Raw genomic sequence first — 27,968 nt, 5'->3', positions numbered from 1 at the left:
GCATTAAAAGCCAGGTTGTCTGCTCCTCATCAGATATAATAGGAAATAAAAATAAATCTTATTAGATGGTGAGATTTCAGGTCTAAATTTAGCATTGGAACATGGTACCGTTCACTTGAAGGAACAGAGTTCACTGAGTTTTTTAGAAATCCTTTTCTAGTTATCCAGTATTACTGATTACATTAAAGAGAATTCAGTCAAAAAGATATATCCTGTCTGGGCAAGGACACAAAGAGCCTGAATGTATATCCAAGGCCTGTGTACTCAAAGCATACCCTGAACTCCATGTCAAAATCTGAGGTTTCAGAGTTACCTAGGCACCAAGAGACAGAACTGTGTGCGGTCAGGGGTCTCACCAGTTATTGGTTATGCTACAGCAGGGCAGTTCAACTTCTGGGCAATGAGTGGCCGCATGCTTTGCAGGCTGCAGCCCCCAAGCTGCATGCTGCATGGGGTGCACACTGCAGGATGGCTTTCTTGGAGACCCCTCACCATGTGCAACACGGCTCCTTTCTCTCCAACTACATGCAGAATGTGAGCAGCTCAGATCCCTCCTTGGCCCTGTTTTTGCTGTATTGCCCTATCTGCATGAGTGGGGCAGGAACTAGAAGCTGGAAGAGAGAGGGGGAGCCAAGGGGACCTAGTCACCAATAGCAGATGGAGCAATCAAGATTGGTGGCCAGGCAGAAGCCCATGGAGCTCATATGAACCACTCATAGGCCACATGCAGCCAGCTGGCTGCCAGTTGGACAGCCCCGGGCAAGAGGATGCCAGGGTGTACTTGTGCCCATTACAGGAGAAGGAACACATTTTCCATACTACCTCAGATTCTCCCGTCATGTTCTATGAGCTGTGAAAACCAAGAATGAGTCAGATAAGTGTATACCAGATGAGGAATGACACAGATATCTGTATACCATAATATGTGTTCTGCCATGTAAAAAGTGTGTGTGGTATCTTGCATGATGTCTTTCTGAAAGATCCTAAAGTGCGTTGCACACTTTGGGAACTGATTCTAGTCTCACACCGATTTTATACCTCAGTTTCCCCACTGACGCCTGTGGTCTCCCATACATGTGCAGGGAGACTGCTCTGATGCACTGTAATTACACTCAATTGATCGAGTCTGCTGAAGCATTAATTACCATGCTCCAGCAGACACCAGTGTCTTGTGCATCAGTATCCCCGCGTTGAAAAATGGCAGTGGGGCACTTTGAACTAAAGCTCATTCAACGAGCTTTAGTTCAAAGTACCCCTCCACCATTTCTCAACATGGGAACACTGATCCACATAACACTCTGGGCACTTTTAATTAGTACAAATCTTGGCGCTGCTCTAATTAAAGTGCCCTACCCCCCATCATCCACGTTTATAAGCACTCTGTAATGCTACCCATGATTTGCACTAGTGTAAATGGTAGTGAATTTTAGCCCTCTGCTCCCTTTTTCCTCCAGATGGCTTCATAGATTTCATAGACATGAGTGCTGGAAGGGACCTCAGAAGATCTAGTCCAGCCGGGTCATAGGATCCCAGCAAGATAAGCATCCAATCAAAAGGCTCCTCTTTTCTTTCTTGTCCCGTAGCCAATTTGCCACTTCTTCCAAAAAAGCAAGGTTTGTTTGGCAGTATCTTTTATTGGACTTATTGTATAATTAGGAGAAATATTAGACAAGCTTTCAGACACAAAATGTCCTTTCTCAGGCAGCACTGTGACTGTTCCTTCATTCCAAAACAAATTCATTACCAGCATTATGGTTTATGATAAGCTATAATAAAGTGGGTGTGCGCAAAGAAAATGAAAGGAGGGCATTTAAATGTCCAGGTACAACTTTTAGTGCAAGTACTCTCTAATTGAATAATACAGGGCCAGATTCAGCCCTGGTAATAAATGGATGCTACTGTAATGAAGTCAGTGGAATTAAATGGATGGAAGGAATTTGCCAAATGTTGGGAACTGCCTAGACTGTGGCTAAATTTATTCCACACTGATCAAATATAAAGGGTTTTGCTTTTTTCCTCCTTATTCTCAAGCAGGATTGGGCTCCAATAACTTTTCATTTGATTTCTGGATCAGTTGTAAAATATGAATCCAAAATTGCCAGAATAAGATGGGGCTTTTTAGGGGTTTTTTCCTCCCTGTTGAAAACTCTTTCCCAAGTAGAATTACAAGTCCAAATGTATCTTTTAAATTAACCTAATCAGGATATATGTGTGGTCTGTTTTGTTGATTTGTAGCAAATATTACAATATGTTGCATCAGAAATCTAGGGTGCACTGGGCAGGGTTAGGCATTCACAGTTAAACACTTTTAAGACAGAAACTGCCACAGGTAAAGGTTGCATGGCTCAATCTGTCCTACTGGGTGTTATGATACAGGGACAAAATCTAGTCACAGTTATGTTAATGTGGCTTCAGAGCATTTCTTACGGCATCAGTAGAATTACATTGAATTTATACTGATGATACTGGACACATCTACAGGTTTATTAATGCGTTTTTGCTAATGCACATTAAGTGTATTACCTCCATTGTGAGGTACTAGAAAAAGGAGCATTAGTCTATTTTAATGCACATTAACAAAAGCGCATGGATTTTTTGTGACATTTTAATACACATTTAAATAGGCTAATGTGCATTAAAGTGCATATGTAGATGTGCCTACAAAGAGCAATATCTAGCCTTGCAGTATAAAATTGCATTTTGTTCACATATTATTTCTCAAAGAAAATGAATGTAATATCCCTGCGCTATTTCTATGCCTTTGTAAGATGCTGTTTATCACTAACTGGTGGGATTTTTTTGCCAGAACAAGCAAAGATTTAAATGGACACTGAGAATGAAGAGGTGTTCCCTCTACCTGTAGGGGTTGGGGGCAGGCAAAGGATAGCTTAAGCTCAGGAAGCAGGAATTGCTGCTAGTTGTGTCACACCTTGTTCCATGTATGGACAGAGTATTTTGATCTCCAGGTCAATTGGGCAGCTGCTTTCCATACACAAAAAATACCCAGCTTCAAAAAAAGTACACTTCTTCCCTCAAACGTTGTGGAAATGGATGTCCATATGTACAGTGACATCTGTTTGCTTATGCTATTCAAGCTGCCTTGAGGGAAGCAAAAACTACATGCCACCGTGATCCAGACTGACAGTATTAAGGTTAGATTCATCCATTTCTTTTCTGTTTGTTCAGTTGCACTCTTTATGCCACTCCAGCTTTGTTAGGGCATATTAATTAGTGTATATTCATTAATGTTAAGCAAACAACACCCCTGAAATACTAAGGGCTTCTCTGCTCTGATTGCTCTCTCTTACCCATGGTGTGATCAGTGTAATCCCTAGACTACACTAGTGCATACCACATATTGGTTTGCTTTCATATCACACAACAGTGCCATGCCTGTGCCTGAGCCACAAGTAACTGCGGCTGTTATCCCAGTTTACTGCAAACAGTGCATCCTTTTGCAAAGTAATTAGGAGCTTTGCTGTATATTTATCTGTGCTACATAAAGCATTTATTAATCAGGCCCTTTACTGACCAGCTGTTGTTCAGAAATCTCATAAACTTGTTTCATTTGCTGAGCCCTGTCCAAAATCCGTACCATTACCATTACAAAAAACTCAGAAAGACCGCAACTGGGCAGAATGGTTTTTACACTATGGATTCCTATGAAATCTTTGGGTCTATGTTCCTTTTCTGAATCCCCTTCTTTCAGGTTTTAGTTCTTCAGATAAAAAAGGAACGTAATTTGAAACACCCCAGTTTTAAATAAACAAAATCTGAACCTAGTTAGTTGGTTTTTGAAAATCTAAAATCTAGCTTGGCTCATCTCCAGCACACCTTTGCCTATTCTTCTACCAAATTATATGTGACTGCGCTCTGGTGGATGCAGTGCATCATCTTCAGGTGTACACACCAAATTGACCCACTAAACACTTGTTTTCCTCTTCATTTGCATGTGCCAGATATGCACAATTACACAACCAGTTTCTGTCCACAGTTGTGGCGCACGTGCATGACACCTCATAAAGATTTTGTGTTCTCTGACTATACTTGGGCATACAAAGTAGTTATGCACTTGCACTAAGTTGTTCAAAAATCAGGTGCATCTGTTTTAATATTACTACATATGCCTACTGTATACTTGCAAGGGTTTTCCCTGAAGACTGTTGTCTACAGCTGATGTAAGTTGTAATACTAATGCACAAGTGGCATAATGCATTACTGCTAGTTTGAAATAAAAGCCAACAGAATATAAGTGACTGACTAGCTTAGAAAGGTTTTATCTATATCTAATGCTTTTCTTTTAATTCTTCTTCATTCCAGTACAAGAGCCCCCTTATGTGAAAAGTAAGGGGATGGTGAACAAATGATTTTTTTGAACAAGAAATTTCAGCAGGGAAGTCTACTGTTAGGCTTCATCTTTTATGAGAAGCAGTGATACTGAGGTGGTTTTTTATACTTTGTCCAGTTGACCAACATTTATTCATAACTTTAGAAATAAATTATAAGTAGAAAAATACATGGTCATGAATTTTCTTTATAACACACAAAAAAAATAATGTTCTATGACTTCTGTGGCTGAAAATTTTTACACTCAACATTGATCCTCAGAGAGGACAAGACCATCGGAGAAACTATGAAAGGTTTTCACATGCATTGGTTCTGGCATACATCTTTGCTGATGACTATTTTGCTTGGTCTGTATCCAAATGTGGAATGGGAAGGAAGGGAAGCATCAGGTACACAATGATTTTATGCATGTAATGATTCTGTTCAGTTTAAGGTGGTTCTGTTTTGTAGCATTTAGTTTATGATTTTGGCTTCACTGGTTATGTCTACATGTGTATTTAGGTGTTCCTAAACTTAATGCTCTTTCGCTTAAGGTGACTTAGGCACACAATTACACGCGAACGCGCTAATGCACTTTAAGGTACATTAAATTTAGGCACGAATAGCTTAGCTGCAGTAACGCATGTGCAGATGCACTAATGCACATTGACAGGGTGTCTATCCATTGACACACACCGTGTTAATGCTCATTAGCGCATCTACATGTTCGCTAATGTGACTTAGCTATTCGTGCATACATTTGATACCCTGCTTCCTACAGGTATGAAATTTAGGCTTAAATAACATAAAATTGCCATCTTAAAGGTGCATTAAGCACACGTAAAGTAGATGCATGACTTTAAAGTGGGCTAATGCGTATTAAGGCTAGGGACAGACATTACACATAGATCAGTTTAAGTCATCAGAAACTGGTTTAAACCTGTAACAAAACAGATGTTCAGTGCACATAAACCAGTTTCAAAAAGGCTGAAACCAGTTTGAGACAAACCTGGTTGAATGTAGTATCAGATTGCACTGATTTGGCTCAAAATAGTTTATGCAATGTCTATCCTAGATTCCTTGCTAGTTTAAAATAAACCAGACACCCCCGGTATCCTGGCATGCTCTCTGAGCTGGATGGGGCTCCTCTCTGCTCCCTAGCTGGAGCTCCAGAGACTGTGGGCTGCTTCCCCCCTCCCCTCACCACTCCCTGCTAAGCAGGAATTCCCCCCTCCCCTCTGCCTTGCTAAGGAGATGTATTAGCTAGCAGACCACATGCTGGTTACCCTCCATGCTGAATCAACAGGTAGAATCAACAGTGATAATCAACAAGTAGCTGGTAATGTCCCTCTGTTGTTTTCTTAATAGGGTGATAAACACTGTTACCAATTCCCTGCTGAGCTAACTGGAGGGCTGCTTTAGTGTCCTTCCCCCCAGCTTCTAGCTTGAGCCACTGCAGGCATGTGCCTGCATTTCTGGGATGTCTGCCACGTGACCATTTGAATTACAGGCTGCCACATGACCATTTGAATTACAGGCTGCTGGGCAATTTTTCCTCCTTATAATTAGTCTGCATTTCACAAATTGTTAAAAAGTAAATTTGCCTCCACTTGAAAAATAATCATGAGGGCAGTGATTCTCAACCAGACTGCTACAGCTCTCACAGTGACATCAAATCCTTTTATGGATTCCATATAGCACTACCCACTATTAGCTCTGTTAGGTATGCAAACACATACACATGGTTCACAAGATAAATCCAGAGTTTTCAAACAGGAATCCATAGTGTCAAAGACATTCTGCCCTGTTGTGGCCTTTCTGAGCTCACTGCAACAGAAGAATTATGCTATTATTTTCTGTAGTCAAAAAATGAGTGAAAGCCAAGAGCTGGCATTTTCTAAGAGACACTGTGTGTCTAATGAGGGGTGTTTTGAATCTGTGATAGAGAGTCACGCATTAAAGAATGCTAAAAACAGGAGTTATAATTTCCAAGCTTACTAAAGAAAAACTAGACCATAGGAATCAATGGGAAATTTTAGAGCAAGGTTTTATTCCTCCAAATGGTGTTATAATTCTGCAGAAAATTGAAGAGGCACAGTCTTCCAAAAACAATTCTTCTGTTTTAAACTTTTTAAAAACTGTAATAGTTACAAAGAACCTAATATTCCTATAGGAGTAAAAGACTGCAGAATAAAAATATCTTTAAAAATCTTTATTTAGTTTAGTCTGAGCATCTGATAGTCCCATGTTAACCCTGTATAGTCAGGTGGCTTCTGAGTTATGTAAGTGGGCCTTTGATTTGGCAACTGAGGGAAAGAAAACACTATAGAAAAAAGGAAATTGTGATTGTAAAGCTACAAAAACTGATGGGTAAGATCTTACTTTTTAATGGAATGAATTTAAAATTGACAAGAGTCTTTATGTATACTTCCTAGCTTTACATCAATGGACTTAAGCACATGTTTAAGTGCTTAACTGATTCAAGGCCAAAAGTGTTCCTTAATAGCTACAGCTTGGTGCTTTATTCTAGATATTATGGCTTCAAATACCCAATGTAAATTAAGCTTTGCAGTTCATACTCCATTAAGGAAAAGCCCTTGAGAATGTATTGTTGGGAATGATCTTGCTATAGAAAGCCAATAGACCAGATAACCAAAAGCTCTTTCCATTTCTGGTTTCTATGGTTCCTCAGAATAATCTCTGAATGATTCCCTGAATGAGGGCATTCCATATTTCTGTGTCTATTACTGTGTGCGTTCTACAGCCATGTAAGCTGAAACAAGATGGCAGCAAATTGACTTATACAGTATAATGCTGTAGAAACAAAATCAGGACATTGCTTTAACAAGAAGTGGGTTTTTTTCTTTTCTAGAACACAAGTCAGCCTAAAAGCAAGACTGATTATCTTCCCAAGAATTATTTGTAGCCATTGGAGCCTGGAACTGAATTATCTTAAAAGCTAGAACTGGACAAATAATATTTGTTGAATATTTTATTAGATTAATTCCATTGAATTGTTCACATAAATTATTCAACAAATATATTTTCCTCCCTCTTTCTCTGGCTTAAAGAGCTCGGCAAATGATGTGCAAATATTTATGTCAAATAATTTATTGCATAAACTGTTTAATTTTTTTTCCACAAAATACTTTTTTTATATTATTCTCCAAGCACTGAGCAATATACTCTGATTGGCATAAAATGGGAATTGTGAACATGATGTCATTAGTTTCAAGATTCAGGAAAGAGATTCTAAGCACAGAAAAGGAAATGAAAGTTCATAGTTTGATTCCTAGTCCAGTACTTATTGAAAACAATTAGCATCTTTTTATTTGACTTTGGATCTGGCCCCTGCTGCAAATGCATGAATTCATATTAATCCAAACTCAGAAGACAGAGAAATGGATAATATAATTTTCCTATCTGCCAAGAAAAAAGTAAAATGCCACAGGAACTTGACAATTTCACAGAAAGTTGGCAAAGTTGGGGAAAGTAGTCTTTCAAGTTTTCTTCTCTTTTAGATTTATTGGTGTGTAAGAATAGATTTACTGGTGTATAAAATGTACAACATCTAGCTCACAATGGTCCAGTGGAGACCAGGCTTTGTCCTTTGCTAACATTCACTACCCTGTGCAGCAAAAGCAACAGTGCCTTGTGGAAGCACGAATAGCAGCAGCACGTGGCTGGCATAAGGGGTTGGATTTGTTGCTTAGGGTGTGGCTTGCACCTTATCGGCCACTGTTCTGCCTACCTCTTACCTGATCTGCCACATGCCACACACAGGCTGCTCATACCACTTGTGACACACGTGCCTCAGACTGGCCACTCCTGGTCTCATTTACCTGAAGGGCTAATTGTGTATATCTAACTGGACTAGAATGTTGCCACCCAAGCATGTACCCACTCTATTATGAATCAGTGTCACACTGCTCCAAAATATTTTCCTCTGATCCTTTTGCCAGTAGAAGTCAGTGGCTAAACTCTTATTGCCATCAATGAGAGCTGACTCAGATGATTGGCTGTTCATAGGATTTCCTGTGTTTCTTATCTTTTTTTTTTTCCTGGCAAGCACACTGTCCACCAAAGTTTGGCTATATGTGATATTACACATTAAGGCATGAGTACAGTTGATCTCTGGCAAACATTCCCATACATATTCAGGTTGTCAGCTGGGGATATGTGAGAAGGCCCTAGAGGGTACACATGAGTGGGTGGGGATGGAGCACCGCCACACACCATCCTGCACAGGCACTGCCCACCCAGCTGGACATGGGGAGAGGGGGAAGCTCGTACATGGTGGCCGGTGCTGCTCCAAAATTCAGCCCCCGCCTTCGGCTTTTGGTTGCTTGCCCCTTCTTCCCCCTCCCACATCCTCGATCTATTGGTTAGCGATCGATCTGACTGTAGCTTGTTGGGAGAGAGACAATCCCGAGAGGTCATGGGAAAGGGTTTGAGTATATTTTCATGCAAGATCCTTGTAAATATAACATTAGGGTGTGGCTCCCATCAGCTAAAACAGTGTATCACGATTCGTGCTGAAAAGGAGAGAGGGAACTTTTGCAAATGATTCTATTGTTCCAAATTTGGTTTTAGTATTGGTATCATGGTTAATTAGAAGTCTAAATAGAGGCTGTAGTTGTGCAATGCTGGAATTTGACATTCTTGATTTCTTTAATTTCCTAGTAAACAGCTTGTTTTTGTGACTAAGACACTAAGGGCTTTGTTCACTTGATGGTTTCTTGCCCTTTATGAACATAGAAATATTCAAACAGAAAACAGCAACAAAATAACTTAGTCCATTTTTGCTTTGAAACCATTCTCATTTACAAATCTGTGCACTGCAAATGTAAACCATTTCTTTGTAGCATGAACATGTAGCATCTGATATCGTGCAGTTGATAACAGTGCTCCTCACTGACTTAAGGGGCACATGGCTGAGCCCTCGGTTTCATATTTGGCCCTTGCTTGTGGGCCTTCCCTTTAAAATTAGTTTTTCCAAAAGTACACCTACAGAGCATGCTGAAGAGAACATGTGCCTTTATAATCTCTGTACACAGTCCTGCAGAGCACTTCAGTAGTTTCTACTGCTGTCAGTAGGTCCATGTGAAAACTCTTCTGGAGCCATGGGGTAGAATGGGCCCTTCCTGAGTGGCAGTGGGTGGGGACATCATACCAGGATGGTTGACTGTTAATGACATTTTGTAATTTTTAAAGTCATCAAATCACTCTGTAGGTAGGAGCAAGTATTGCTGCACCTTGTAAAAAGTCTCTTCTGAGTTTCAGCCAGCGCTGGCATTAACATACTGTATGGTACAGATGCCAGCAGTGGCTCTTATCTTCCCACCTCCCCATCTTCATGGACCCTTGCATAGACTCTGGAGGAAAAACATAATTTCTTGTGCCTACTCCTTCCTATTCCTAATAGCGTACATATGCTGAGCAGCTTTTGTTGCTTCTTAATATCCTTTCTGGAGCTGAGCCAGGGTAGCTAGTGAAGGGCAGTAATTTGCTGTTCAGTTTTTCTAGGGATTATAGTATAGTGCAAAGGAAAAGCATGGCAAGCAATCTCTCTGTTGGTGCTAGCAGATCCAAAATAGATCTTTTGGATTTGCTATGGTTGTGAAGCTGAAGTGGGCTGAACAAGTATTAGAATCTGTGGGTGCTGACAGACATGCAGCTCCCCAGTCTAACTCATGACACTTTACAGAAAGTGCTATAAATTAGACTGACACTCCCAATCCAGCAGAGTTCACTGTTGGATCGGGGGGTATGTGACTCAGCAACCCTTTGAAACTGATCCAGGAAGAAAGGATGTATGTCAGTAGCAACCGGCCCCCAGCCCCAACTGCCCTCCAAGCCTCCATTCTCTCTCAGGATGGGAGGGGGGAGGGCAGGAGAGTGGGATCGTTCTGAGGTTTTCCTAGCTATTCTGGTGTGTGTGAGGATGGGGTGAATGGGAGCCCCCAGCCTGCATTCACTTCTCTCCCTTCCCCCCCCCATCCTGAAGACAGCAGGTGGAGCAAAGCTGGGCTGCATCAGCTGAGCCCTGCTTCTGGCCACTCTGACAGACGTTAATTAGAACCCTGATGCATGCAATGAGGGTTCAGATTATTGCACTATCAGGGATTTTTAAAGCGTTCTGCAGCCATGTGCTTCTGTCAGTGCACAGCAGTAGAGCACTTTCAGTGGTCAGTTACACACAGACTATCACATCTGTCAGCACTCTATGTGGCATTCCCAGTGTACCTGAAGGAGGTTTTTCTTCTTTGTTTTGTTTTTTATTTTTTCTTGTGATATTATAAAACACCACTATCTTCCTGGATTATTCCTAGTATTTTGCTCAGATTCCCATCTGCTCCCTCATAGGACAAAATGAAGATGCATGCCTCCTTCAAATATGTGGGTTGAGTGAAGCTCTTAGCAGGTTATACCCCAGGGAATTATGCACAGGAAAATTCAATATTATGCACAAAAACCCTCAAAATTATGCTAAATTAATTACATTTATTTTTCAAATTAAACTAAATATAACACTATTTGAACCTACTTTAGAAATACATTCAGATATTTGTGTGCGTGGGGTGTGGTTGGATGGTGAGTGTCAGGTGTGTGGGGGGTTGTCAAGGTGTGGGGGGCATGGGTGTCTGTGGGAGATTTCTAGGCGGGTGTGGGTATGGAAGTGTGCAGGGTTTGTGGGGGAGTGTGCGGGATTTGTGGGTGGGTGTGGGCTTCCCTGCCACATGCCCCCTGCTGCACACAGCCCCTGGCCACATCAGACAGAGTACCTGGCAGCACGCAGTTCCAACAAATCCTGGGGGCTGCATGTGATGGCATGGAGCCGGTCCAGCTCAGTCTGCTGGCAAGAGCCTTTGGGCCAAACCAGGCTGGCTCTGTGCCAGCACATATGGGGCTTATGGCTGTGCACCACCAGGAGCTCTGCCTCCCCAGCCAGGAGCACCCTGAGAGCCTACCGCCAGTGGCTGCCACCGCTGGCAGGAGCTGGGCACAATGGGGTGAGAGGTGTGGTGGGGGTGCCCACACTCACCCACAAACCCCACACACACACCCATCTGCCTCTCCTTCAAGCAGGAGTTCCCCTTTCCACTTACCAGCTAAACCCCAGGGAATTGCATGAGATTTTATGCAATTATGCGCAGTCATATGTTTTATGTGGAAAATTACACATGCACATAAATGTGTAATTTCTGGATGTGTGGCATCTCATTCCTGATGTTTTGCTTACCCCTTGTGTGATTCACCCAGCAACAGAAACTGTGTTCTCTAAAGAACAAAGTTTTTAACCAGAGCACCACAACAGTAATGCCAGACCCTAGCTTCCCCTGATGAGCTGTTCTTCTGGAGAGCAGGGCTTCAGAGAAATTTTCACAAAAATGATTTTGTCCCTTTAGAAACACTGAAACTCTTGATCTCCTCACAAACTCAGAAAGCTGTTAGGTTTCTTTCTTTCTTTTCTTGCTTTATTAGATTGATTAACTTATGCTTTAAAAGTGGGGAGGGGATTGGAGAGGAGGAGGTCTTGTCTGTGGAGTTATTTTGGCACTTCCCAAAAAATCTCCAAGAATGCATCCTTCTGTGACATCACAAATACCATTGGCTGTGCTGTGACTTCTGGGGTTAGAGGAATTGTCTTCTAGAATATCTCCAGCGAACTAGAAAGCATTAGAATAATTTGACAGAGAAGAAGGAAGGGTTTATTAATAGTTGCAAATTAGTTCTATGTTAAATACCACTCCCAGCCTGATGCATGGGCAGTCAAACTGGTCTAGACTCAGTTTCCATTTCTGCTGTATGCTGCTGCTTTAAAGGAGAGGTCTTTTCTGCCATCAGTTTTTGAGTTGATTCTTTCATTTAGCACCAAGTGAAGTAATGGCTCTTGATGCATTGGCCATATACTGATAAGTGGTTAATACTCAGTAGTTGCTTTTTCAAAGGGGATTGCAAAGCCACAACAAATGGAGTTAAACCCAGGTTTCTGGACTGAATAGCTCCACTAACTAGCCTTGGGGGGTAGGGAATTAAGTAAAAGAATAAGCTTTAACATATTTAAGAAATCATTTTTCTCTCTCTCTTTTCTTTCTCTCTTGTGTGTGTAGTGTGTGTGTGTCTAGTATCTTTGTGCAGCTGTTATATCTTTTCATTCCCAGTTGGGGCTCAAGACCATAGTACCACAGACCAGAGTCAGCAGTTCCTGCACTCCCTCCTCTCCATTAGAAGAGGTAGTCAGTAAATTGATTTTCTGCATGTCGTTAGGCTTCAACTTCCTTATACCCCCTTTTCCTGTAACAGGTGCTACTAATCAAGAATGTTCCCACAACCCTTTGCACTTCAGTTAAAACAGCTTTCTAGATAACCACATTGTTAGAAAGACTAAAGAGTTTATTCTGCCACCAAACTTGAGAGGAGGTAGGCTCTAATTTATTTTAATAGCAGTTACATATAAGTTTTCATTGTATTGTTGGAATAAGAGGAGCCAAAATCTCCTTTGGGCCAGTGAGATTTTTCAGTGATTTAGACTGAGATTTGGCTTTAGACTGCCTGATGCCTAGTGCTGTGTTACACGTGTTCAGATGACCTGGGAGAATTCTTCTTACTAGACCGATCAGGGTCAGCTGGTGACTCCCTGCAGCACAATGTGGGATTATGAAGGAGGTGGGGGGGTTGTTCTGCTTCCTGCTCAGCTGGAGTAGTAGAGTCCATCCCAAGCAACACAATCTCAGGGGCAGGGGCAAAACGCCCTGGGATGCTGAAAGACTGTGCTGTGATTTCTCTCAGCAGGGTAAATTGTATAGACATTTGCTGTCCCAGGAGAAACTCCTGGGAGTGATTTAACCCTGGTTGTTCCCAGGTTATTTTCCTCTTGGAATGGTCATTTTTGCTTTGGGAGAGAAATCTTGAACATCTGTACACTTGTGGTTTTTTGTCCTGGGAAAGCAGCCACTGAATGTTTGTATGCGGCCAGAAGTTTGTTAGAGCCCTTAAGGATGGATCATTCTGTTGCTTTTTGAAAACCATTATCTGAGAGATTTGGTGAGGAAAAAAATAGCCTGCTCTTTAAAGTGCCAGAGACTGGGCTTTAATGATGATTTCCAAACAGAATATCCTTTCTGAGTCCTGCAACAATTTGTCTCGAGTCAGATTGCTGTTGCACAACCCCTTAATCATTCCCTAAAAGCCCCATCAGAATCTTGACTGAAGCTAATGTATTTTGCGTGGTCCATAATCATTTGGATTTCTGTTTTAGAAACCATTTCCTGTTTATTTTGATTCCCTGTTGTAAATTCCCGTAAGAAAAAAAATACAACAAAATAAGTCTGTATCTGTGCATATCTCTCTCTTCTTGGAATACAGACTAATTTACTCCAGCTTCTCTAAGGAAATATCTCAGTTAACTTTAATTGTTGTTATCACCAGGGTCAGTGGAAGTTGATAAAAACCAAAGCCTTTGTGAGCACAGACTGAATGTAGCCCTGCTTGTTTCTCTCCATGTCTCTGTTGTTCACTGGTGATAACAATGTGTGTCCATTTAGAAATGGCTTCTCTGTTTCAGTGATAATGATGTTATCAGACCCAGAATCATTTTCTGGATGTCTGACTCCTGCAAACATTTCTAACACCAATGCCAAACAGGACCTAGAACAGACAGACATTTAAATAGGGGTGAAATGACAAGGAGAAATCTGCAGAACCAGTTGCAGGACTGCTAGGAGTGGGGTAGGGAAGAGGTAGAAAATGGATAGGACCATCAAAAGAAGCAGGCAAAACACTTATGTACTTTATGATGCCACAAGTTTTTTTTTTCATTAATATAAAGGGTAAATTTAGCCTCAGCAAACATTTAAGAGGTGGCAAATGCAGGCTCAGAGTGAATATTTGGGCAATGAACCATTCATAGCTGCCCTCTGTGGAGGCATTAATGTGGCAAGTAGCTTAAAAACTTTTATCAGATGTAGTGTGTATAAAATCAGGCTCTTCTAGCCCCCCCCCCCCCCTTGTCTACCTCGTGTTTCTAATGAACCCATCCCTATTGTATCTGAGTTCAGCATTTTCTCAAGTAGGAAGCAGGAAATTGAGTACCAGTTTGTGGCTTTGCCTGCTCATTATTGTACTTGGGAGGGTGGAGTTTGCCTCCCTCTAATCCCAGAGACGCAGAATGGGCAGATCTGTGACACCCCTTGACATTCTCTGCTTCTGCACAACAACCTGACAGCCTCCTAAAGAAGATAAATGGCTGCTAGCTGACTTCCCTAATAGTTGGGCAGTAGCAGCTGTAGACAGGAGAGGTAATGTTTTATCTATCTCATCTATTTTGATTCTGAGGAAACCACCACTATGGTGTATCGGCTCCAAATACCTGCATTAAGAGCCTGTAGAGGTTAACACAGCTCTACTGCACATTAACTCCCAGTTTTTCCATTGAGAAGGCACCACTTGCCAGGATTAGAAAGAAAGCAGTGACATTGCAGCAATAAACTACACAGAAGTTGTTTACTAATCTTTTTTCTCTAAAAGCGCGTGGGTGCATGTCTGTACGTGGAAGATTGTTAGACGAGGATGCCGTACAAATGGAAAAATTAAGTTCTCGAATCTGCTCTCCACATTTATTCGCAATAAGTTTGGTGCCACACAGTGGGGATGATTCAGAATGCAGATGGGCCTGGAAAGGTCAGTAGAAGTGTGTAAGCCCTTTGACTGGCCCATTGACTCCTGACCTGAAAAAGAGCGTTCTGTAATTGACAGTTTGTCTAACATTTCTCTCAACTATACAGCTGGTTTAATAAGAGATATCACAAGCGCCTCCTGCCAAAAAAAAATCTTACTTCTTACATTCGTCCATCAACACTTTTTTGTCTGGAAAAGCAGATTTTGTAAATTCTGACCACGTTTTGCTAGTGAAATTCAAAGTCAGCTGAACACCTCTGTACTTCAGATACCTTCTGATTTTTCCCCACAAGTAACTCGTGCTGTATGATGGTTTTAAGGTAAAAGTTCAAGTTGCTTTCCCTTCAAATCCTAAAGGTTTCTTCCAGTGAGCAATATGGAGCAAAGGGCATTATTCTAATTTTATAAAAGCTGTAGTCTGTCTGTCTGTCCTTGCCACTTTATTCGCACTCTGATTGGCTGATGGAAAAAACCATTCAGAGTGTGAATGTAGCATTTGGACAGGAGGTGGTGGAGCACCTCCATGGTGGGGACCCAAGGGACAGAGCGGGGCCTCCCTGCCCTCTGGAGGCAGTGGCAGCAGACTGGACGGAAGAGGGGATGGGAACGGGGATGGAGGTGGGACAAGACCAGCTCTGCTGGCCTCACCCGGCCCCCTTCCTCCTTGGAGGCAGAGGTGGAGATGGAGGCAGTGGTGTGGGAGGGAGTGGGGTTGGGATGCTGCGAGCGGGGGATTAGGGTTAGGGTTAGGGGTAGAATCGTGCACTACAGTGAGGTCTTCCTTCATACAGGTCTCATCAAGGAGCCTGCAAATGAGCAGGTGCTTCATGGTTCATTGTTCACCACACTCGCATGTATTTGTGTCATTTAGAGCAGCTCCATTTGATCATGTTTGTTTTTTGATCTTATACTTTGCTTGCTCGGGCAGTTCAGGCCTTGCCATGTTGACCAATCTTTATCAACCCCTCTGGGAAGGTCCTTTTGGGGTTCCAGGTCCATTTCACAGCATCTGATTGATAATCTTTCTTTCCATAACTTCAGTCATGCCCTGTCAGCCATCTTGCCCAAGGGCACAACACTGGTCACAAAACTTTTTCATGCTTTAAGTCATTTAGTGCCTTCTGTGTGACCACAGAATGGATGTCTGGGGTCCTCCATCTGCCGTGATGTTTATTTTGCGCTTGCTTCCTTTCTTCTGATATCAGGTGATACAATTGCAGCCAGTAAGTACAGGTTATCATTTAGGTACCATGAGATCCTTTAAAGGGTGCAGCAAAATATTAGCAGTTAGGTGTGTAACACCTGCACATAATTCACAAGACAAACTCAGAAATTTCAAATAGGAATCAAATTCATTTCTGCCCTGTTGTGGTCTTTCTGAATTATTTGCAGAGTCACAAAATGAATGAAAGCTAAGAGCTAGCATGTTCTGAGAGGGGGCCTGGAGTCTAACAAAGTTGAGAACCACTGGTCTGCAGGTACATCTGAACTATCCTCATCTGGCACCATATTGAGATGCAGCCTGCCCATCCAGATGCCCCTAGCTTCTGACCCAGAAGTATTGTGTTCAGGGTACATGCCAATAAGTTCTGCCTTTTGGGAGAGCTTGCTGCTGCATGCCCGGCCCGCATTAACCTGGCGATACTTTTTCTGGTTTGGGAGGTCATTCACGTGGTTCATATCAGTACGGCACTCCTTGGGTTGTCCAAGTGCTACATGGAATCTGCATGAATACCTCTTGCTTCAACACTTCTGTTCCCCACATCCCCCCAGTGCTGACCTATCCTTTGTAGATGCTTTCCACGAAACAGGAAGGGAAGCAATCCAGATTCATGTGATAGCGTGCTGTGTTCACTTGCAGTTAGTTCCATGCAGGTTCCAAGGAAGATCTGAAGGGCCCCTGCTAATTTTATGGAGCTCCCATTTTTGGACAGTGAAACTTGCTGATATGAAAGGAAAGAAATATTGGATGCTTAAAATATGTTTTCAAAAAAAGAACAAACAAAAGCCATAAGTACAAGGCTGGGGCTGCTGCAGCTGCCATCCTGACCCGGACAGACAGTTGCCTGTGTAGCAAGTTCGCTGTTGTTCCAATTTTATTAAGTGAGTCAATATATGATGTGAAATAGTCTACGGCTTAGTCACAGATTATTTGCAACAGGCAGTGAAAATGTCCATGTGTCTGAGCCCTGACCCACAGCTCTTCATGTTTTGTCAATCTTAATCGTTGGCCTCCTTGCTTAAACTGCTAGGTATGATATGATTGCTTGGTAAAACTGTTTCAGCACTTCCTGGGTACTTCCTTGTTGGAGCAGGCAGTAAGCACCACGAGCCACGGACCTACAAATGAGACTCCCCAGCTTGTTCCCAAACCTTAAGTCCTCCATTTTCCCAACGTGGCTGATAATTTCATTGGTTGTAGTTGATGTGGTAGATTTAAATTTCAGGAATTTTATTTAATTCTGTATACAATTAATCTGTATTTTTTAATATGTAACTGTGCTCTCTCCAGTATCCCTTGCCACATGACAACTTAAATGCCTTGTTCCATGTGTATAATCAAGACTACCATTAAAATGTTCAGGCCTGAGAGGATAATGAAAGAGCAGAGCTCCCTCTTTGGAATACCAAAAGCCCCCTGAACTCCATGAGTTAGTGTTAAAGGTGTTAGCTCAACCCTTCATATATCACAGGGGGATTAACTGACATTTAATCTGCGTATTTTGGCTCCCCACTAAAATGGCCTGTCTTCAGGGATGGCATGAAGGTTTGAATGAAAGCTTTAAAAACTGAAACCCTAAGTGCACTCTGCACAGACACTGATGGTCCCACGGCAATTTGAATGAGACCCTTTAATGAGTAATAGGCTCATCATTTTGCTTGTCTTCCCACTGTAGTCTGTTTTGTGTCAGTTGGAAACCACCTTCCACCTACCAGTATTTTTTTGGTGTTATGTCCAGCCTGCTGTTGCAAGTGTGATCTACAGCTTACTCTTAGGAGCAGTAGCTCCCCTCACGTCAGTGTCCATGCACAGCACAGCAGAGATGTCAGTGTCTTGGCATCAATGGGACTGTTTGTAATAGCATATATACTGCAGGGTAGGAACAGTTTGCAGAATGGTACCATTGTATTGTAAAGCATTTAAAGAGGAAAGGTGCTCTGTAAAATCAAAAATATTTTCATCCCAAACTACAGAATCAAGAGCTGGCCATACACCTGCCATTCCAGATCCAAACTTCATAGCTTAAATACAGCCATATAATGGACTAAACCAAATTCCAGGTGGAAAATTGCAGTTGGGAAAGTTTCCAAATTGAATTTTGGATCCAAACTGCAATCAAGTCCAACTCTAGAGAAGATTTACCACTTTTAGGGGTGTGTAACTGCATTTCATAATTGGAACTTTTTCCTCTAGTCTTACATTCAGTGACAAAGATGGAATCCCATTTTTTACATTAACTTAAAAGTCCTTTTTGCTTCACAACCAGAGAGGATACATGCAAGTAATTTATCTTTTTTATGGGGGATGAAGCAACATTTAGCAGGCACAGTTTTGGAATTAATACAGTATTAAAGTTGTCAGAAATGATAAAAGGTTTTATGCTAATTGCCAATTATGTGCATTGTCCTTGAAGATAAGAGAGAATAGTGCAGATACGTGACATGCAAAGCCACATGGCAATGGCTGTCATGTGAGATGTGGAAATCGTAAATGTGCAGGCACTGTGTGCATATTGTAAAGCCAGTTACCTTTGATTTTTAATTCCCGCTTTTGTTTTACAGAAGGAGATGACAACCAGGATGTGTCACTAAAGAGCCACCCATTGAACATGAGAAAAATCCAATTTCCTCCTTCCTGCAGAGCTAGAGGATGTGATAGCCTTCACAGACTGAACCTGCCTGTTAAATCCCACTAGCAGGAAAGTTGAGGACAGAAGGTTACTTTTACAGATGCTTCCCACCATTATCTGTGCTCTTAACCCTAAAATGCTGCTAGAAACTCCCTATGAGTGACATGGATTACCAAGAGAGAGCATTAACTTCATTTTTTTAATTGCTGAATTATTGAGGAGGAACTCTTCACTCACAAACAACGATAGTCCATGTTCCTACTGTTCAAGCTTTACTGGAAATCAGGTTTCTAGGTTGACCTGTGCATTTTTAATTTGAACACGAACATGGTAACTAGTTAAAAATGTTTTTCTGTATGTACTTTGCTTTCCAGGTATGGCATAATATTAAGAAGAAGCCCAGCAAGGTTTTGTAATTGAAGTTTGTGTCTCTTCACACCACCCAAAACGTGTTGGTAAAGCTTCCCCAATACCAGATGCCTCGGCATCTGTAGGAATGAAACTGTTTTCTCCTGAGATCAGGCAGAATGGAATTTTCCTGTGGTTTTTTTGTTTGGGATTTTTTGCTTCTTTTTTCATTTTGACTCTCAATCAGGTAACAGCAGGGCAGATTCTCACCTCCATAGAAATCCAAGGTAACTTCAATGGGCTCACTCTCGGGTTTAAAGTCCCCTTCATTTTTCCCTGCCCTATTTTTATTCCTCCCTACTCACACCACTACCTCCCACTACCTCCCCCTCCACACACATGCACACACTTCTGTCTTTCAAAGTGAGGATGTCCCTCATATGGTGTAAATTTAAGATGGTCATTGGTATGAAGGTTACATCAGGGCCACAGGGTATGACACTACTAGAAAAGTCCAGTATGTCATTTTCAGTGTACAGTCTGATTTTAAACCACTGATAACAACATCTCATTCACTTAGGTAACATGTGACTGCTGCCACAGGGGTCTTTCTAAATATTTGAAATAGTTTCTACTGAAGCAGGGTCTCCAGGGACAGAGTTGAACAAATGGAAAACAAGTAGTATAGTCCCATGTATTCTGTGTCTTCTAAGGAATTTTGCATAGCTCTTTTATTGTATAATAAAGATAATACTTTCCGGGACAGTTCTTGAACCGTTTCCCTGATATCCATCTATTCCCAATCCACCTGAATGATTTTAACAGTTTTTAATTCTGAGACCATATTGGAAATGAATTTTACAGTAATGGGGTACCAGCAACGAGTTGTGCTAAACTGAAATATAGCTGTCACTAAAAAACAGCAAGCATATGTGAGCTTACTGTATTTTCTCACATCCACCATGCCCCCAAAATAAAGCATGCACCTTGTATTTGACAGAAAGAATGTAGGGGGAAAGAAGATTTTTTCCAGAGTCATGGCCAACAGCATGACATAGAGTTAAAAGTCTTCCCAGGTAATGTGGCTTCAGGACCTGCCAGATGTGGTACAGTTTCCTGCAGTGCCACGCTTCCTGGATACTGTGGCTAGGGACAGACATTCAGAACACCTGAGCCTGAACTGATTCAATCTTTGCATGTTAGTCTAACCTGGCTAGGTTTGTAAACATCTCAGACATGCAGGCACATGCATGCAGTGGCTCAGGCTAGAAGCCCCCTGCATTAGAACAGCCCTCCCATCCCTTCCACAGCACTGAGTGATGGGGGGCATGGCCAGACCCTGGCAGGATGCTCTGATTAGCCCAGCAGGGAATTGATAACAGTGCTTATTACCCCTAACTCAGTGTTTATCACCCCATTAAGAAAACAACAGAGAAATATTACCAGCTACCTCTAGATTCTGCCCGTTGATTCTGCCTGTTGATTCAGCAAGGACCAGCATGTGGTCTGCTAGATAATACCCAGACACCTCCTCAGCAAGGCAGAGGGGAAGGAGGAATTCCTGCTTAGCAGGGAGTGGTGAGGGGAAAGGGATGCAGCCTGCAATCTGTGCTGTAGCTACAGCCAGGGAGCAGAGGGGAGGGGCCAGCTCTGCTGTGGACCAGAGAGCCCCACCCAGCCCAGACAGCATGTCTGGATGCTGGGGAGTCGTATTTATCATAAACCAGCAAGGGGTCTGGAGCAGATATTGCATAAATTGGTTTGGCCCAAATCAGTTAAGTCTGATACTACATTCAACCAGGTTTATCGCGAACTGGGGTTTTTTGCCATTTTCAGACTGGTTTATGTGCACTGAACATCTGTACTGTTACAGATTTAAACCAGTTTCTGATCACTTAAACTGGTTTATGTGTCATGGCTGTCCCTAGCCTGTTTGTTCCCAGGAGGACTTACTCTGTGTCCTGCAAGGTTAGGTCCCACACTCTTGAATAGGTTTATAGCTCTGAAAGGGGTAACATAGGACTCCACCCCTTCAGCTTGTTAGGCAGGCACAAGTAACAGTCATCTTGGTAGCTGCGTGGCATGCGTGGTGCTCCTTGCCCAGTGAAGATAGCAACTTTCCCACTTAAAACATGCACCTCAATTGTGGGGGGTGGGGGAAGGTGTGTTCTGTAAGTAATAAAATACAAGTATATACTTGCTTAATTGAACAAGCATGCAGCAGAGGTGCACAAAACAATGATTTGCCTCCCTCCAGGGACTAAGGGCTTGATCTATGAAGCATTCAGCATTGCTGGATTGGAAACTTTTCTGTGGCTTTAGAATTATGCAAATATGCAAATAGCATTAACCTTTGCCTTCAAGGGAATTTCAACTTGCAGGTTAATGTACAGGACTAAAGTGCTCCTACCTCTTTCACTGCTCTTTGCAATCAAGTTTGCTCTTTGGAAAGCACACAATATCCTGAACGTTCATTTGGTTGAGGGTTGCACAGTGCTTAATTGGGTAGTAGAACTCATTGCCATAAGGTAGAGGTGTCAAACATCTGGCCCAGTGCTTCTGGCCAGAGGTCCCAGCAGCAAAGAAGTTAAAAATGCCACCACTAAACCACATCACTTGTACTTAACCCTGCTGCTGCAGCACTGTATCAGCACACCTAGTCCCTAGGGGGTGAAGGCTGACCGTGAATTTACTGGTGTTGAAAGCTCCTGTTGACTGAAATTAGTGGTAGTTAGCAATGGGGGTTAAGCAGTAGTGCTGTGAACTTCTTGGCTGTGGGCCATGCTGATTCAGCACCTCTGGCAGCCCTGGTGAGAACCCATGCAGATTAGATCCAGAGTTGGGTTGTCTAGTTCATGAGAAATCCCATGGTCCAGAACCAGTCCACAAACTCATTTGAGTTTGACACCTCTACCAAAAGGTATCAAATTAAGCCAATGCTTTAATGAGCTTGTTACAAAAGTGGGTGCTCATAAGGTTAGACAGAAGGTTAAACAGACAGTATAGATGCTAAATACCTGGAGTTAAGGAAGAGCTTCTTCTATAGTCAGATGATTCCTTAATTGCCCGGTAGAGGGGATTTTCTACATTTCTTAGAAGCTTCTGGTTCTGGCCTCTATGGCTGGGGACAGACATTCAAAAAGCCTGAGCCAGAATTGATTGAGTCTTTGCAAGTTAGTCTAACTGGACTAGGCTAAATCAGTTTGTAACTGAACAGGCATCCCAGACATGCAAGCACATGCCTGCAGTAGCTCGGGCTAGAAGCCAGGGGGCACTAGAGCAGCCTTCCCTTCCCTTCAGAAGTGCTGAGCTGAGGAGGCATGGCCAGGCCCAGCAGGATGCTCTGATTATGGATTAGGGAGGGGTCACCCCCACCACCAGCCCAACAGGGAATTGATAACACCCCTAACTCAGTGTTTATCACCCCATTAAGAAAAAAACAAGGAGACATTACCACCTGCCTGCTGATTCTGCCTTTGTCCCACCTGTCACTGCACAGACTGTAGCAAGCTTGTGGTCTGCTAGCCAATACACAGACTGGTAAGGGGCAAGGCAGAGGGGAGGGGAAGGGAGGGGGGAATTTCTGCTGAGCAGGGAGTGGTGATGAGGTTGTGGGGAGCTGCCTGCAGTCTGTGCTGGAGCTGAAGTCAGGGATCAGAGGGGAGGGGCTAGCCCTGATGTGAAGCAGAGACCCCACCCAGCCCAGAGAGCAGGCCAGGATGCTGGAGGAGTCTGGTTTAACTTAAACCAGCAAGGGACAGACACTGCATATACTGGTTTGACCCAGATCAGTTAAGTATGATACTGCATTCAAGCAAGGTTATCTGAACTGGTTTCAGTCATTTTCAAACTGGTTTATGTGCATTGAACATCTGTTCTGTTACAGGTTTAAACCAGTTTCTGATCACTTAAACCAGTCTGTGTAATGTCTGTCCCCAGCATATCAGAGATAGTGTCTGTCTCATGGGGCAAGTTCTAGGCTCTTAAAATTCCCCATTTGTAAGGGGTAAGATAAGTAGCAATTCACAACCAGTAGCTTCCATAGCTGTGAAGTATTGCAATAAAAGTGCAGTATAAGTCTGTTTTAAAGTAGAAGGAATGTTTAGCAAGAAAATCAAGCTATTGCTAGATAAAATCAAAGAGCCTAATATTTAATATACAAAATCATTTTTGTCCTAGGTTTCACTAAAGCCACTTACTCTATATACTGTTTGGGTCTAATGAACATTGTGCAATTCTAAAATGTGCAGGAATTAATTCCCAGTTATTTTGAATCCTGTTTTTGTGTAACTTTATTATGATTGTAATAATTTCACTGTATCTGCAAAACTGTTCGGAGGGCAGGATGTGTGTGCAGACAGGCATGTGTAGTTTTAAATTGTGTTTCAGTCCAGTTTTAATCATTTTTGAGCTCCCTAATGGGTTCTGTGTTACAGCACACGAGATGGAGCAAAGGAGGGGCTATGTGTTGCAGTGAGAGAATCTCAAAGCATTAGAGCTAGTGCAGTCAAAATTTCCCTGGAATGGCATTCAGAGAGCCCATTCTAGAACAAAAGCAGCCACAGGTATTGAAAGATGTTATATGTGCTTGCCTTTTGCATTGGCATTTATGGACATTGGATGGAGTCTTGGCCTTGACCCATTCTGCTTGGCCCTTAAGCCCTGATACTAACATTGTTTTTTCCTGGGAGCTGAGGAACATGAGGACAGGCGTTGTGCATGGCCTCTGTGCACGGACACATGAGGTAGGGAAAGGGTCCAAGTGTTTCCTTCCCTATTGCATTCATGTGTCAAAAACAATTGGGCAATAACAACATCTGTAACAAAGGCATCTCATATTTGTATAACCAAGTTTGTGATTACAGAGAGTCCATGCAGAATCCCCAACCCCCCAGAGCTTGCAGTCCTAGGCAATAATGACATGAATGCTCCTGCATTACTGCACTCTAAGTACCATTTGCAAGCGTTGGGCTTTGGCAGGTTATTTCCCAATGAGTAAAATACTCCTATATCTTACTGAAGATAAGTGCAGTGGCCTTATACTAAATGGTGTAATATGACTCAGGGCTAGCTTATACTACAGTGTTTTGGAGACAAAACCTTGAATTCATCTATGCTCTGTGGTGGTAGGAATCTCCTCTGCTCCTGGCAGGGACATCACATCTGTCAAGTGAAAGAAAGGTTCTGCCAGCTGCTGCAGTGGAGCCACAAGAAGCTGTCAGAAGCACATGGACAGGTACAGGCTGTGGTGGCTGGGGACTGGCAGCTATTGTCTACCACCAGAACTTCTGCCAGAAGAGCCACGTCAGTGTAGACAAGGCCTCATTTCACACGTCTGTGCTCCCAGAGCCAGGCTTCAACCCCTGCCCTCTGACAGGAAAAAGTACTGGGGTCAAACAACCCAAGCAAGGTGTACATCTAGCCTCCTCTTAAAGACCTCCAGGGTAGGAGCCAGCACCACTTCTCTTGGAAGTTGGTTCCAGATCCTAGCTGCCCTGGCCGTGAAGTAGCACCTCCTGATATCTAGCCTAAATCGACCCTTTGCCAGCTTGTGACTGTTATTCCTGGTCACTCCTGGGAGTGCTCGGGGGAACAGGGACTCCCCCAGTGAGTCCAGTAGCAAGCTCCAGTAGCTTGCTTTTTGTTCCTTCCATTCCTTCTGTGAAGAAAGAAGCAGAGGGTGGGATGGAGGTGCCTTTAAGGATTGCAGAATAGATTCTGATATGCATAAAATAGGAATATTGAGGCTGCCAACTCAGTTCTTTAGGAAGAGGATTATAGCAGGGGATGCACAGCTTCAGCAAGCTGTCAGCAATGGGTCAGTGTGTGGATTGGAAGACCTTGAGAGAGTCAAACTAAGTTTCTCCTACCAGTTCTGACAGCAAAAATAAACCAGGAACAGCCCCTTCATGAGTAATAATAGGCTTCTGGTGTTGCTCATTTCAACTTGAAGTCATCAAATCTGAATTTCTATTTTCTCTTTATAAAAGAGAGGGAGGTAATGCTGTTGAGGAGGGAGCCAAACAATGTTGAAGCTTTCAAAGGGGATAATTTTTATTTTCCATTTAACAGATTTTTACTTTTTTAATGGCTATATTATAATGTCTTAACAACAGAATATTCTCCCAGGTCAAATGATGAATTAATCTTTTGAGCTTTTGTGCGTAGTTTATCCCCCTCAAAAATAGAATGAGAGGGGGGGTTGGTTTGTTTTTTCTAATTTTAGAGGAAATGGTTGTTTTGAACAAAATACAACGGTTTGAGCCCCCTTTTCTCTTCCATGCGTCAGCACTGTTCATTAGTTTTCCATGATGTCAGAAAATGTGATTTTAGACTATTTTAGTTCTGTTTGTGATTTAAAGAAGAGTTCAGTTGGATGAAAAGAGAGACTGTCACTAATTACTGAAGTCATAAAACAAAAGCGGGATAAAATGAATGACTACTTGGGAAATCAATCCTAGATTATGGATCTAAAGAATTCAGATATTACAAATAAAAGATACATAACCTTCCTTAAGTGTCCTGAAATTGTTTTTTACATCTAACTTTTCTTGGTAAGAAATGTTCACATCCTTTCCTTACTGCTGGATAAGGATATCTATCAGAACCTGGAGGTGAGAGCTAGAGGAGACCAATCAGCCCCCTGAGTCAGTCCCAGTGCAAAGGCTATGCACAATTTTCTAAGAATCAGTACAAGACTAGGCACAATGGATAGGATACCTCTGCCTATAAAAGCAATGCCCAACCTCTTACTGAATTTTCATGTGGGCAACGCTTCCTTCTCAAAGTAGCCTATCCTGCTTCTAATGAAAGTAAAAGTGATGCAGGGGCTATTCTGTCACTGCCTACCCAGTAGAGGGGATAGCATGCTACTGTGCTTCACCTGGATCAGCCCATAAGGGAGCTTTTAAGGTACAAGCAGACATTGCCAAATGAAATGACTGGGCTGTGACAGGAGGTCCCCATTCCCCCCATCCTTCAGGTGATCTCCTTTGTTGCCTGTTCCCACATCAGGCAGGGGCCTAATCCTATGGAAGAACAAAGAACATGTTCCCTGCTTACAGAGATGCACCTTGGAGATTCTCCAGGGCACATCTCTGTATATGGGGAAAGTCGGTTTTGTGCTTGCAGAGACAGGCTATCTTCAAGGTGCGTCTGTAAGCAGAGAAAGCTAGGGTTCCCTGCTTGTAGAGACACACCTGGAGATTGCATGGGGTACATCTCCAAGAGCGGAAAGATGGACAGGCAGGCCTGGTGCTTGAGGGGCCCAATCCTGCACAGGAATTACTAGGGCATGCAGAAGTGGACCCCTCAAGCCCTAAAAGCACCTGCCCAAGCTGACTGAAGAGTATAGACAGCTCCAGGTTGCCTGCACTCCACTGCCATAAAACAGACATCTGCCAGAATAAAGCAGCAGAAACTGTTACCGCTTTTTGTTGTGGCCACAAATTTTGGGCATTTGTGCTGCAACAAGAGGTATGGACATCTGTTTGTTTGGCTTTTGTGCTGCCATAAAAAGAGTTGTAGTCGGACCTCCTCCTCCCTCTCCATCGCCTGCATCTCCCTGCTATTCTGGAAAGGACCTCTAGGTCTGGCTACCAGAGCAGGAGTTGGCAACTCTGGAATAAAATTGAAGGGGGATTCAGTAATGCATAGAACTTGTATGGGCCTTCCACATCTGAGTGAATCTTGCTCTTAGGACCATCTCATGCTAGGTTCTCACCACCTGACGGGTACTTGCTATTAAGTTGAATATTGTGTACAATATGTGTGACTCCGTTCTAATAGTTGGGAGTGGGGCTATTGGAATGCATGTTGCGTGCTGAAGAATAAATCTTTCTTATCTACCTGGTCAGCAAATTTCTGAAATGTGCTAAGAACTTGATCCTTATGAGTAATTCAATACAAGTAACTTCATATTTGTACTTGAATAACAGCTACAGAATAGGATCTATATATTCTACTGCTATGTGAATGACCATAGTATTTTAAACTAATCATCTCCTTTGGTTACTTTATATGGCCTTTGGTAGAAAATATGATTGGGTCTGAAGAAGCAAATGATATTTATTAGTTGGTTAATTCTTCTTAAATAAATATCATATTGTTCTGACAAAATCCTAACCAATGAATGAATTGTTCTTATTCTTCACAATCCATGATAAATCAGACCAAAGTTCTAAGCCTTGTGATAACGGAGGATAGACAAGCAAAGCTGGTCTTCTTCATAAGCAGCTTGCTCTAAAAAGAGATTATCCTTCACAAGGTACAAGCATGGGGTTTTAGGGCATCAAAATCTTACCAGTGCAGAAGCTAATAATATTTCTGGCAACAAATGTAAAGTGTTTGTCACCCTGTTTGGACTTTGGATGACACCATTTAATCAGGCTGTTTCTTGATTGCACTGAACTAATAAGTCAGGCTGGGAAAACCGGCATTTCTCTGGAAAGTTTAATGACAAATTATCTGATTTGTCATTATCTGATTTGTCACTCCCCCTAACAATATTGGAAGAAGTGTAGTCAAGAAGATAGGTTGCTGACTGAAGAGCTATAAGAGCCCCAAGTTCTCCTTTTAGTCCTACCACTTCACCAATATGCGTGACTATGGACAAGTCACGACACCAGCCTGCCTTGATTCTGATTGCACTTGAGCAAGTGCTGAGTCTTTGTTATTTGGCCAGTCCTTGGCGAGTAATGTTCATCATGTGCATATATATATACAAGGTTGGTTTGGGGCCGTGCACCTCTTTGAAAACTTAAC

General features: G+C 42.5%; 1 protein-coding gene across 1 annotated transcript in view; it reads left to right on the top strand.

Moving 5' to 3' along the window:
* The window catches only part of MOB3B (MOB kinase activator 3B), a 171,443-nt gene extending 151,464 nt beyond the window's left edge, over positions 1 to 19,979 (top strand). Inside the window, exon 4 of the mRNA XM_019555302.1 lies at positions 18,790 to 19,979. Within this exon, the coding sequence (XP_019410847.1) occupies positions 18,790 to 18,819 (30 nt within the window). The 3' untranslated portion in view covers positions 18,820 to 19,979. The remainder of the gene's footprint in view (positions 1 to 18,789) is intronic.
* Positions 19,980 to 27,968: the final 7,989 nt, after the last annotated feature.

The sequence above is a fragment of the Crocodylus porosus genome, unplaced genomic scaffold, assembly GCF_001723895.1.
Source record: "Crocodylus porosus isolate Cpor-Errol unplaced genomic scaffold, CroPor_comp1, whole genome shotgun sequence".
Classification (NCBI taxonomy): Eukaryota; Metazoa; Chordata; order Crocodylia; family Crocodylidae; genus Crocodylus; species Crocodylus porosus.
This window is presented reverse-complemented; position numbering and strand designations above follow the sequence as displayed.